Source organism: Corvus brachyrhynchos, unplaced genomic scaffold (genome assembly GCF_000691975.1).
Source record: "Corvus brachyrhynchos isolate BGI_N302 unplaced genomic scaffold, ASM69197v1 scaffold85, whole genome shotgun sequence".
Classification (NCBI taxonomy): Eukaryota; Metazoa; Chordata; class Aves; order Passeriformes; family Corvidae; genus Corvus; species Corvus brachyrhynchos.
The window spans coordinates 147,372-160,280 of record NW_008238634.1 but is presented as its reverse complement, the minus strand read 5'-3'; the positions used below and the strand labels follow the sequence as shown (position 1 = coordinate 160,280).

The window sequence follows — 12,909 nt, the reverse complement described above, 5'->3', positions numbered from 1 at the left end:
CTGAATGTGTCCTCCAGGCAGAACTTCTGCAGGTGGGAGTTCACTGAGTATGCAAACACAACCTCAACATGACCTGGGGATGACACACCCCGTGCACAGCATCCCTGAGGGCACCACGACCTTTCCCAGCACCCATCCCAGCTTCCCAAAGCTCCACAGAGTCCTTATGAACATCCCTGCTGGGAGTCTGGGCTGCCTTCCACCCCAGCAGCAGCTGCCCCTCTCCCCTGGTAACTCGGGATCAGACTCTCAAGCTTGGACGTCCCTCCAGTTTCCCAGCTGCCTCCAACCAGCACAGCTCCGGAGGTCAGTGGAGAGGGAGGCAAGGAAGGGATGGGGACAACTCCTTAATTTCACAGAATCATGGAATCTTTAAGGCTGGAGAAGACCTCGAAGATCATCAAGTCCAACCATCAGCCAGCACTGCCAGATCCACCACTAAAGCCCATCCCTGAGCACCACGGCCATGGGTTTTTTGGAGCAAGAGCTTTACCCCAGTGTCGGGCTTTTCATGCAGAAAAGGAGAATTTCTGCCTTTTTGCTGGGGGCTGGAGGCTCAAAAGGAACTGGGAGATGCATCTTTAACTAAAGGGTTTGTCCAGGTCTGCAAATCACAAACCAGCAATTAGTGGGAGGATCCCTGATCATAACGAAGCATGACAAATAAAATATTAGCTGGAGAATTAATTACAGGCTAAACAAATTAATTATGGGTCCTCAATCAATGCCAACACAAACACCTTGGTGTGGAAATAGATCAACCCTGCAGCAAGGATTTCCCGTGTGTCTTTGACTCAAACCCCGCCTCAGAGCTGCCTCCCAGGGCTTGAACTCATTCCTCATGCTGTCCTGGTTATAAAAACCCAAGGAAAGCTGAATCCCTCAAAAATACATCCCAGAAAAGTCCCAGGAAAACAACAACAATGTCCACAGATCCCTTATGTACAAGCAAAGTGCTCAGTGCAACCCCCAGACCACAATCCCCATCACTGCTGCTCTGCAGACAGGGACAGCAGCTGCCTTCCTGGCAGAAAAGAGGGGGAAAAATCCATCAGCCTGGGAATTGAGGGCTGGGGGGACACAACAACCAGTTCCCTGTTAAAAAAGGAGCAGAAAGACCAGAGGAACAGAGAGCAGCAGACAGGTAAAGGGGCTCAGCAGCCTCGAGCGAAGCTCTGAGGATGTGGCACTTGCACGGCAAAGGAAAAAGCTGAAAGGAAAATTCGGCATTAAACAGCTGGAAAGGGACCTGGAACAGGGAGCAAACCCCATTCTTTAGTGATTTCCTCTATGCTTGGGCAATCTTTGCCCCATCTTTATAAATGAATAAGCTTATACAGAAAATTACCCCAAAGCCACTGGGGACTTCTCCAGGGCTAAAATAACTCAGCATCTGCTGAAGGTTGTAACCACAGGGCCCAGCAAAGGCTGAGCCCAGGGCGTCCCTTCCCTCAAACACTGGGCTGATAAAACACCAATAAAATGCTCCACCAAGCCAGGAGCAGCCTCAGTTCTGCACACACTTGGGGCTGCTTTTAACCAGTGGCTCTCAGAAATCGGTGCATTCACAGCAGAACCATTTCTTTGCATTTTAGTGTAAAATAACCACAGTGCTGCTGCTTATTTGAAGATTTGGGCAGTTCAGCCCAGATCTTTCGAATGAAATGCACTCAGATCGGGATGGTCACGGACCAGTCAGTGCTGATCACTTTTGAAGCTGCTTCAGAGTGGGAAGTGCAGCTGAAAAGCCTCAGGGGCTGCCTCCGCCAGCAGCTTTGCAGCATTTTTCTGCCAAAATTCTGCTTTGCAGAGTTCCACCCCTGCCTGCCCCAGCTCAGGGACCACCACCACTGAGGGCACACGAGCAGGAAGGCAGGAGCTGTGTCCATCCCAGTGGCTTCTGGCCACCTGCAGGTTTGCAGCCACCACTCAGAACATAAAGGAAAGGAGTTTGTCCTTACCGACAGCAGGGAACGGCACAAACCTCTGGATCAGGAGCCGAGTGGCCGGGGTAAACTTGTTTGCTCTCTGGATCAGAACATTAAGGCCCACCTTGGAGTGGAGAAAAACAAACCAGAGAAGCAGAAGCTTAATGACCAGGAGCAGGGCAGGTGGCACAGTTTGGGGTCTCCCCATGGAGAAGCGTTTGAGAATTAACCTCCCCCCCACTGCAGGGTTTGGCTGTGTTGGGCTCAAACCTTTAGTCAACAAAGGGTTAAATCCAATTGCTGAGCTTAAAACACAGGCTGAACCTAACCTTTGGGCTTAAATGAAGAGTTGAACCCAACTCGTGGGTTTATATGAAGGGCTGACCCCAACTGTTGGACTGAACCCAACCATTGGGTTGAAGTGAAGGATTGAACCCAACCCTTGGGTTTATAAGAAGGGTCCAACCCAACAGCTGGGTTTATCCAAAGTGTTAAACCCAAGCATTGGATTGAACCAAACCATGGGGTTTAAATGAAGGGTTGAACCCAACTGTTGGGTTTAAATTAAGGACTGAACCCAACCCTTGGGTTTATAAGACGGGTCGAACCCATCACTGGGTTTAAATCAAGGACTGAACCCAACCCTTGGGTTTGCACAAAGTGTTGAACCCAGCTGTTGGATTGCACCAAACCATGGGGTTTAAATTAAGGATTGAAGCCAGCTGGTGGGTTTATATGAAGGGTTGAACCCAACCATTGGGTTCAAACCCTTTCCAGCTAAAAGCCAAGCCAGAAACCACTGCAACACCATCCAGTCCTCCTGGAAATGCCCTTCGCTGCATTTTGGCCCCGTTCACCAACATTTTCCCTATCCAGCACAAAATCCTTGGGACTGGCAGTCTTCACCTGGCCAGGAAAAAGCCAAATTTCAGTGGTGGTGCTGGCCCAACACAATGAATTCCTTCTCCAAGGGTCTGCACTACACAACCCAATCCAGTGCCAGCACTTGGGCTGTGAAGTTTATAACCATGGATTGATTTTTGTTGCCTCGTCCAACCCTTGACTAAAGCAGAGCTCTCCATAGTTTTTCATGGATCTGAGTCATTGTGGATGTTTACAGGAACAGCACAGAGGAGTCACTGCTCCTGAGCCTCAGGTTGATAACAGTGAAAATTGGGAGAATCTCCACCAAAATTGGCTTCAAGGACAAGAGGGGTGAAAAATTAACCAAAGCTATTCATGGGGAATGACTTCTGTCCTCCAATTACTCTTCCTCACTGTGTTTTCACTTTTTCATCCCACAAACTCCCCACAAACGCACAAACAAAACCCAACTGCCCCAACCCGGGAATTTTTGGCTGGAAATGGAAGCCTTGAGCAATGTGTGGCCCAAAAGTTTTCAGCCAAAAATGCAGCAAAATTAAAAAAAAAAAAAAAATTCAGCCAAAGCCAAAAAGCTGCCAGAAAAGAGCGATTTGGGGGGGTTTAGAAAGAAAAGAGAAGCCTGGGAGAACATATTTTGCAGGCTGCTACATTATCCATGCACATCCCAGCACATCCCGGCGTGCCGGAGCCTGGGAGGAAGAGGTGGGGAAGCACAACTGCTGGGTAAGCCCTGCACGAGCACAGGGCTGCTTCTCCAGCCCCACGAAGTATTCCCAGAGCCTTTCCCAAGGTTTTCACCCAGACCCCAGCAGGAACTCCTCCTCTTGTCCTCGGCAAATGCGGCTCTAGAGCTGAGCCCAAGAGAGCCACAGTGACTCTTCTTAGCTGGACAGCAGTGAGGGCTTGTCTTGATGTTCTTCCCCCTCAAGAAGTACTGAATTCTTTTCTTTTTTTGCATTTTCCAATTGTTAGGATGAGTATTTTCAAAGTCTGAACAGTTCCAGAAACTGTAAGATAGTCTTAAACATGTGGCTTTAAGAGAAGACAGTTTTAAGCCTGGCTTTGCTGGTCTGCCCCGTGGATTTGGGTATTTAGTCTGGATATGGTTAATCCGTGTCAATGACAAATTTTGTCACCTGCTTGGGGGTTTGATGGGGGATTTGGCCATAAAGTGGATGGAGGGATTTGAGCATGAAGTGGAAGAGCAGCAGGTTTTGAAAGAGAAAAGCTGAGTCTGGGGCAGCCACCACTGTGAGGGCAGTGAAATAAAAGCATTTTACTTCCAGATTCAATGCGATGAACTCAGTCCCCACTCGCAGCAACCCCCCTGCTGGGAATCTGAAATTAGAGTTGCTGGAGATTTAAATCCCATCTCCCAGATTCCCAGCACAAGGACTGGATATAGGAAGCTAATGAGGGTTTGTTTGCCACAGTTTGGAAATTGCTGTCGCTGATCTGTGAACTCCTTCCCACAGGCCACGAAGTGCGATGAGGGTAAACAGGGCAAGGGCAGGAACTGCTCAACCTCAGGCCTCCAAAGCAAAAAGGCCATCAAGGAGATGTTAATGAGTTTAATTACTTGGGGCTGGCTGGAGGATGCTGTTGAGGCAAATTCATCATTAAAAACCAAGCCCAGGTTTATTATTGTGACCAACACCCAGTCACTGAGTGGGATCTGCAGCACTGGGAGATGGAAAGACGGAACAGAGTCAGGGGGGATCATCCCACCAAACCCGGCACAACCACAGCACCGCTGAGGCTGGAAAAGCCCTCTAAGATCGAGTCCAACCATCCCCAGCACTGCCCGGGCCACCACTGCTCCATGACCCCAAGAGCCACATCCACAGCTTTAAATCCCTCAGGGATGGGGACTCCACCCCTGCCTTGGGCAGCTGTGCTTGACAACCCTCTTGGTGAAGGAATTCTTCCTGGTATCCAACCTAAACCTTCTCTGGCACAGTCTGAGGCTGCTCCTCCTATCCTATGGCTCCCTTTGCAGCTCAGTGTCTCTGGGCAACCTGCTCCAGTGTCTCACGGAATTCCAGAGTGGCTGGGGTTGGGAGGGACCTTAAAGAACATCCACTGCCACCCCTGCCATGGCAGGGACACCTCCCACTGTGCCAGGCTGCTCCAAGCCCCAATGTCCAGCCTGGCCTTGGGCACTGCCAGGGATCCAGGGGAGTCACCCATGGTGCACGTTTGACACCGTGAGCCAGATCAATCCCATTTTCCAACTGCCTGGTTTGTTGAGGTTCCCTCCTGCAGAGCACTCCCTTGATGTGGCTGAGGGAGCCAGGGGAAGCTGGACACAGGGACACATGAGTGGACACGGGACACATGAGTGGACACAGGGACACATGAGTGGACACAGGGATACATGAGTGGACACAGGGACACATGAGTGGGCACAGGACACATGACACCAACACTTCCTAACATCCCACAACACGAAACCGGGATCAAACACCGTCAGTGGGAGAGGAACCTCACCCAGGGCTCTCCTGAGCCTCTGGCAGCATCCTGCCCTCCGTCCCTCCCTCCGTCCTCACGTGCCAGGAATTCCTGCCATTTCTTTAGCTCCCAGTTTTGTTTTCAGCATCAACAACATTCCCTCAGCAGAAGGACAACGTTTGTGATGTCACCCTGCTTTGAAGCCGGAACCATCAGATCCTGTCAGAGAAACCAACATTTCTGACTTCTTTTCTTCTCCTTCTTGTCTCAACCACCTCTCTGACCTCATGCCCACCAAGACACCAATTCTAAAACCATGGGGATTAAAAAAAAATTCCCTTTTCCCCCCCCCTTTTATGAAGACATTTGCAGCCTGAGAGATGGTTTTCAATGCCTGACGTTGGCAAGGACCGAGCCCACACCTCTTAAACCAGGCCTAGAGCAGTAAATCCATCCAAGGACTTATCTCACTTCATATGGAGAGGGGATTTTTATAAAATAGAGGTATCTCAGGAGTCCAGAGAGCATCAGCTGGTAGATGACACCACCCCAATGTTGCTGAGCCACTCTGCAGACTTCATGAACTCTGCTGGAGAAATCTCCACTGCTTTAAGGGATTCAGCTTTGGGGCACCCCTGAGCACTGCAGCTGGAGCTGGCTGCTCCAAGGGACCTGGAAAGTCAACTTGGAAAGAGGGACCAGCTCCGAAGGAGGTTATCCTTCATCCCCCCAGTCACCAGATTGGATTAGAACTAATTGGATCTGATGAGTCCCATTCAGCCAAGCTGGAGAAAAGAGCATTAGGAGAAGGAAGGAAAAAACTCATTCATTAGGGCTGGGAGGTGAAGATGGAGGCAGAGAGATGGAAAACTGGGCTCTTTCCCAACTGGAGCTTTCCCAAGCCAAGGAGAACAGAATGGAGGAGTCCAAGGGAAGGGAAAGCAGTAAGGATCCGAGTGGGGAAGGAAGTTGGAGAGGAGCAAGAGTACGGGAAGGAGGAAACATCACTCCCAAGACAATTCCAAGAAGGATGACCACAGCAGCACCACAGCCGGATGCTCCAAGGGAAGAAAATGGTGTAGCCTGGAGCAGGAGTGGAGGAAAATGGGATTTGTGCTGATAACGAGACAAACTTGGTTTGGGAGGTGATGGAGAAAGGAGGATGGGGGGCCATGCCCAAGACAAGAGGTTGCTGCCTCAATACGAAGTTTTCCATGCACCTGGATCCTGTCCAGAGGCAGCACCATTCCCAGGGGTCGTGGGGATGGGCTGGGGCAGAAGGAAAGGAAGGGATGAGAACAAACCTGCTGGAAATGGAGACATCCCAGTGAAACAGGAGAGAAAATGCTGCAGAGAGGCACATGGAGTTTGGGAGGGGACAGTCACGGAATCACAGAGCAAGTCGGGTTGGGAGGGACCTTAAGGATCATCTACTTCCACCCCTGCCATGGGCAGGGACACCTTCCTCTATCCAGGGGGCTCCAAGCCCCATCCAGCCCGGCCTTGGGCATTACCAGGGATGGGCTTGGCAGGACCCAGCAGCTGCCAGGTGCTCCTAACTCCAGGGCAGGATGATGCTGGGCACTGGGAGCATTCCCAGAAAACCCCGTGTCCTTGTCTCCCACCGCACCAAAGGCTCAAGGCTGTGCCTTTGGGAATGGCTGCGACAGCTCCAGCGATTTCTGGGCTCTGGAATTGCCGGGATGAGTTTCCAGTCTGAGATCCAACCAGTCCCTTCTGGAATCTGAGAATCAACAGGGAAGGGGATGTGCAGGAACAGGAGCTTTGGAGCAGAGAGATGCAGACTTTAGAGAGAGGCACCGCTTCTTTTTGAACTTAAACTTCATTTCAAACAGAAGTTTATCACCAGCTCCCCGGATCCACTGGGATTTTCCTCCTGCTGCCCATGGAGGAGGGAGCCAGGCCTCGCTCCATCCCCTCCCATCCCATCCCTCTCCAGCTCCTGAATGTTTCCTGGCTGCCCTGAGCAAAGCCAGGCCCGAGGCAGTGGGGGGGCTGCAGCTCTCCCGGCTGATTATGGACATCACACCCCATTCACAGGCTGTCAGCGCAGCCTCGCAGACAATTATCGGGAACAAGGAGCTGGGATTGGAAAAATCCACGGGGGCTCCTCCACCTGGAGAGGAGAGCGAGAAATGGTGTGTGAGAGTTCAGTGTGGGAGCGGGGAAGGAGGAGCAACCCCGGCATGGCGGAGCCCATGGCATGGGGAGGAGAGGGATTGCTGGCACGGGGAGGAATGGGATTGATGGCATGGGAAGGAATGGGATTGATGACATGGGAAGGAATGGGATTGATGATATGGGGAGGAATGGGATTGCTGGCACGGGAAGGAATGGGATTGCTGGCACGGGAAGGAATGGGATTGATGGCTCAGGTAGGAATGGGATTGCTGACACGGGGAGGAATGGGATTGATGACATGGGAAGGAATGGGATTGATGATATGGGGAGGAATGGGATTGCTGGCACGGGAAGGAATGGGATTGATGGCTCAGGAAGGAATGGGAGTGCTGGCACGGGGAGGAATGGGATTGATGACATGGGAAGAAATGGGATTGCTGGCACGGGAAGGAATGGGATTGCTGGCACAGGGAGGAATGGGATTGCTGTCACTGCTTCCACCCTGAGCCTGCCCTGGCCCAGCCTGAGGCCGTTCCCTCTCCTCCTGTCCCTGTTCCCTGCCAGCAGAGCCCGACCCCCCCGGCTGCCCCCTCCTGTCAGGGAGTTCCAGAAAGGGAAAAGGATCCCTCTGGATCCCCCTTTGCTCCAGGCTGAGCCCCCTTCCCAGCTCCCTCAGCTGCTCCTGGGGCTCCAGCCCCAGTACAGACAGATCAGGACACTGAAATTGTTCTGCTGCTCTCCAGTTTCCACCTGATTTGGTTCTGAACACACCCAAGGGTAACTCCACAGACCTTCACAGTTTTGCTCGCTGTGGATAACCCAGAGCACCAGTAAATCCCACTGGCAGCTGTTCCCGACCTCCAGTGGCTCATCCAGAGCCAGGATTTAGGGTCAGGCAGCAAGAAAGAACTTCCAAAATGAAAAGCTCTGGGTCTGTCTGTGAAGAGCTGCTTTAAACACCCTCCTGTGGGGCCAGCAGTGAGCCCAAGGGCCGTCATTAGGAGCTGACATCAATGGCATTAATTTTAACCCGGGTTACCTGGTGAGGTGAAGGAAAAGGAACACCCAGGTGCTGAGCAGGCACACTGGAAGTGCAGGATCAACCCAAACCCCCAGCCCGGCTGCAGCCGCTTCTCCCTCTCACCCAGAAGATGACAGAACACCTACTTCTGTCAGAATTAGCTCAGGTTGCTAAGTGAGAACCAAATATTTATTTGTCTCTGACTGACAAGCCCATAAACCCCAAACCTGCACTGAAATAAACCCGGTTAGAAGTTACAAACCCATGTCTGGTGGGAAGGGGGGAGCTTGGAAATTGGGGCAAAGCCCCCAGCCCTGCACATCAGAGGGGCCGAGCTCACACTCCCGCCCGGGCTCCCCTTCCACTGGGGGGGAGCTCAGGCCCTGCCCCAAGGGAAGCTCAGTGTCACCAGGGCTGTCACCGAGGCGATTCCTGGCCGAGCTACAGCCCCAAAACTGGCCCTGTGCCCCTGCCTGGGCTCCTCAGAGCCCATCCTGTCCCAGGGAGGGGCAGTGCCAGCAGCACCCATGGCCACGGCCCCTCCAGGGCACGCGGAGTGGGCACCAGATGGACAAGGAGAGGCTGACCTGAGCACGGAGCTGAGCACTACCCCCAGGAAACGTGGCCAGAAGGTGCTGCCACAGAGGAAAAACCCTTTGGAGAGTCCCCACAAGGTCTCCAGCAGCACAAGGAGCAAGACCTGGAGCTGCTCTTGGCAGAACTTGCAGCTGTGATTGGGGAAATTGAAAAGCTGATGGATAAAGCTCCGATCCCAACGGAGACCCACGGGAAAGACGTGAGAGGCTTCAGGGAGAAGGTACAGAGGGACACAGAGAGTGACCCCGTGGCTGCAGCTGAGGCCACCTGGGTTAACCCCACCAAAGGTCCCGGCACCAGTGCAGCAAACAGGGAATGGCTGCTCACGGTCCTTGGCTGGGGCCGATTTAATTTTCAGGTGTTTCAGCACAGCCCCAAAAGTCACTTCTGACCCCAAAATGAAGTTTGAGTCTAAAGGCAAAGTCCTGAAGAGCTGGGTCAGAACCAAAAGGGAGCAGCAATACCACAGCAAATGGAGTTTGGGTCTGAAATTAGGAATCAAATCCTGGAATGGTTTGGGTCGGATGGCAGGGACACCTTCCACTGTCCCAGGGTGCTCCAGCCTGGCCTTGGACACTTCCAGGGATGGGGAAGCCCCAGTTTCCCGGGGAAAAAGAAACCTATTTCCATATAAAAATAATAATCTTATTATCAATAATTATTATATATATAAAATTACAATATATAAAAAGCAATCATTACCAATAAAATCGGCTTCATGCAGCTTTTTTAACCTTCTAAAAGTGTGAAAAATAGCAGAGTAAGAGTTTGTGTGTGTCAGCTGGGAAGAGTTTCTGTCTAATTACAGCCCCCCTGATCCGTGCAGCTCTTGGCACTGGAATACTGGGGGAATAAAAAATTCCAAACATTTCAAACATGCTTGGTCTTTCTCAAGTCTTTTTACTTCTCCCCGCCTTTGTTTGCCTTGTTTAGGAGAACCAGCTGGTATTAATTGCACTTCATCCACCACCAGCATGAACAGCAGCCAGATATCAGGAACTGGAGCCTAATCCCAGGAATCCACTCAATTGTTTGGGAAAAAAAATTACATTATCACTCTGTTCAGAGCTGCAGTAAAATGAGGGAGTGAAAGAAAAGGCAGGAGAGAGGCTGGTGGGGGGAGAGTGGGACAAAAATAAACTACAATCATAGAAAAAGAAACAGATTTTAGAGGATGGAAATGCCAGAGCAGCTGGGGCTGCCCCTGGATCCCTGGCAGTGCCCAAGGCCAGGCTGGACACTGGGGCTTGGAGCAGCCTGGGATGGTGGGAGGTGTCCCTGCCACGGATGGGGTGGGATGGGACGGGCTTTGGGATCTGTTACAACCCAAACACCTTTCCCAGCCTTATTTCAAGCGATTCCTTCACCTGAGTCATGCACAGGAGAAGGGATGAAATTCTGGAGCTGGCACAGCTCTCCCTGCACGAAGCTGTGCTGTGACTTGGGCTGGGATGGGAGTAGGTGGAGAGGACAGGGAACGTTGGGTTAAAATATGGAATGAACGAATATTGATTCCTCCCCAAATTCCTCCTGTAGAGCTGGAAACCAGGAGCTGTGGTGGTAGCAATTCCTCTCTCTCTAAAAAGGGAAGAAAATCAGGAAATTTGCAAATATTTCCCAAGACTTCTCGTTTAACTGCAAGACAAAGAGGCCAAAATCCGCTCATCCATCACCTGAGGAAGGAATCTGCTCGTCCCTGGTGTGAGGACACGGGGGGTGAGGCCGGTGGGAAGCACAGGCACAAACCCACTGCTCTGCCCTCTCTGCGCTCCTCCCGGCCCTTTTCCAACTGCAGCCAGGGAAGGGGCTCACTGCCATGACTGACCCCGGATCCAAACCCCTCCCTGCTCTGCAGGGCTTTCTCCAGGCTGGTGGGAATTGTGAGGGACTTCAGGACACGACATTCCACAGTAACACACACAGCAGGAGTGGTCCCAGCCGGAACGTCTGTGGGGACACCGGGGCGCAGCGACCTCATTGCACACCCCCTGTGCCACTGCCTGCTCCACTGGGGACATCTCCCAACATCAGGAAGGAGAAGAACCTCTAAAGGCTGCTGCCCTTCATGCTCCATGTAGAGGAGAACCTCCCAACATCAGGGAAAAGCACCTGTGAAGGCTGCTGCCTTTCACATTCCACATGGAGGAAAACCTTCCAAGATCAGGAGAGAGAAGAACCTCTAAAGGCTGCTGCCCTTCATGCTCCACGTGGAGGAAAATGTACCAACATCAAAAAAAAGCACCTGTGAAGGCTGCTGCCCTCCATGCTCTGCCTGGAGGAAAACTTTTCAATATCCAGAAGGAGAAAAACCTTTAAAGGCTGCTGCCCTTCATGCTCTGCCTGGAGGAAAACCTTCCAACATCAGGAAGGAGAACCTCTAAGGGCTGCTGCCCTTCGAGCTCCATGTGGAGGAAAAAGCACCTGTGAAGGCTGCTCCCCTTCATACTCCACGTGGAGGAAAACCTCCTTCCCACATCAGGAAGGAGAAGAACCCACAAAGGTTTTTGCCCTTCTCCACCCCACAACATCCAGGGGTCCACGGAAAGCTCCTGCCTCTCCCTGCAGCACTATTCTGACCCCCCTGAGCACCACAGCTCCAGGCCCCTGCTATTCCACACCCCCAGGGCTTCCCAGTGGGATCCCAGTCTGGGGGGACACCATGGCACCTCCGAGGAGGCAGCAGCTCCCCCTGCAATGGGCTGAAATGCCCCAAATTTATTACCTCCAAATCTGATGGAGTTTCTCACGCCTCCTTTCCCAGGGGTGTTCTCACAGCACCCCGAAGGTCCTGTCTGCACTCTGCACCTGCCCTTCTGCCCCAGCCTCTCTGCAGGACCCGAGCCAGCCCAAGGAATTAAAGATTCCCAAGCCCTGCATCAGCTGTCCCAGCACGGACACCTCCACACTCCAGGGGCTCCTTACCAAAGCCTCCCGGCTTCTCGGGGGCCACAAGTCTGCCAAGATCCTTGTCCGTGTGTGCTGCCCCTCTAATGTGCCCCTGTTCCAAGAGGGAGAGGAGCATCAGTGCCAAAACCACGGACTCAGCGGCGCCGCAGCGTGCCGGGGTTGGAAGGCAGGCTGTGAGTGGCAGCAGCACGTCCAGCCAGGAGTGTCACCGTGGGGACTCACAAGGTGACAAAAATGCTGGCCTAAGGACTGAGGAGGTCAGTGAAGCCATCCCACGCTTCCCCAGGGAGCTGTGGATGGAAAAGCGAAGCATTGAGGTTGTTGGGGTGGGGACTGGGGTTAAAGTTCAGCTGGAAAAGCGGGCACGGCTCCGTGGGGTGACGGAGCTCAGGGGGGCCAGGCTGGGCTGGGAGCAGGGTGAGTCTGCAGGAAGGGACAGCAGAGGGGACAGGAGCAGCAGCCCTGCCTGGCACACAGACACTGTGACACGGAAAACCATCCAGAACAGCTGTATCCCATAAAATGGGCAGTTTCCCTCAAAACCTTGGGCACTTCAACAACTCCACACCCTTTCAAAAAGGGTCTGGCAGCTGCAGAAGGAGCAAGAGCAAACCCTCTGGGACCTGAGAAAGTGGGGAAATGTCTTGGCCAGAGGAAAAAACACCAACTGCTGTGGGATCTTTAATGATCCAAAGGAAAAGGTTCAGCCACTCAGTTCAGAGGCTCATTGGAAAACCCAGTAACTTCCCCAAGTTGCTCCTCAAAACTGTTCCTGCCCCTCTGGGATGAGCTGATCCTGCTCCTGATGCCAACCCATGCTCCTGGGAACGGGATATTAAAAGCCACAAGACTGTGATTTTAGGAATGGTGAAAGCTCCTCTCTCTCAGCTTTTTTCACACAGAACTTCAGAGGAGGCCCCGGAGCTGCTCCAGGCCTGGAGCCCCTCTGCTCTGGAGGCAGCCCGGGCGCGCTGGGAA

General features: G+C 52.6%; 1 protein-coding gene across 1 annotated transcript in view; it reads right to left on the bottom strand.

Annotated features, from left to right (window-relative positions):
- SFXN5 (sideroflexin 5) overlaps positions 1 to 12,909 on the bottom strand; it is an 80,437-nt gene that overhangs the window by 33,128 nt on the left and 34,400 nt on the right. The window contains exon 10 of the mRNA XM_008636085.2: positions 1,962 to 2,052. Coding sequence (XP_008634307.1) covers positions 1,962 to 2,052 — 91 coding nt within the window. The remainder of the gene's footprint in view (positions 1 to 1,961; positions 2,053 to 12,909) is intronic.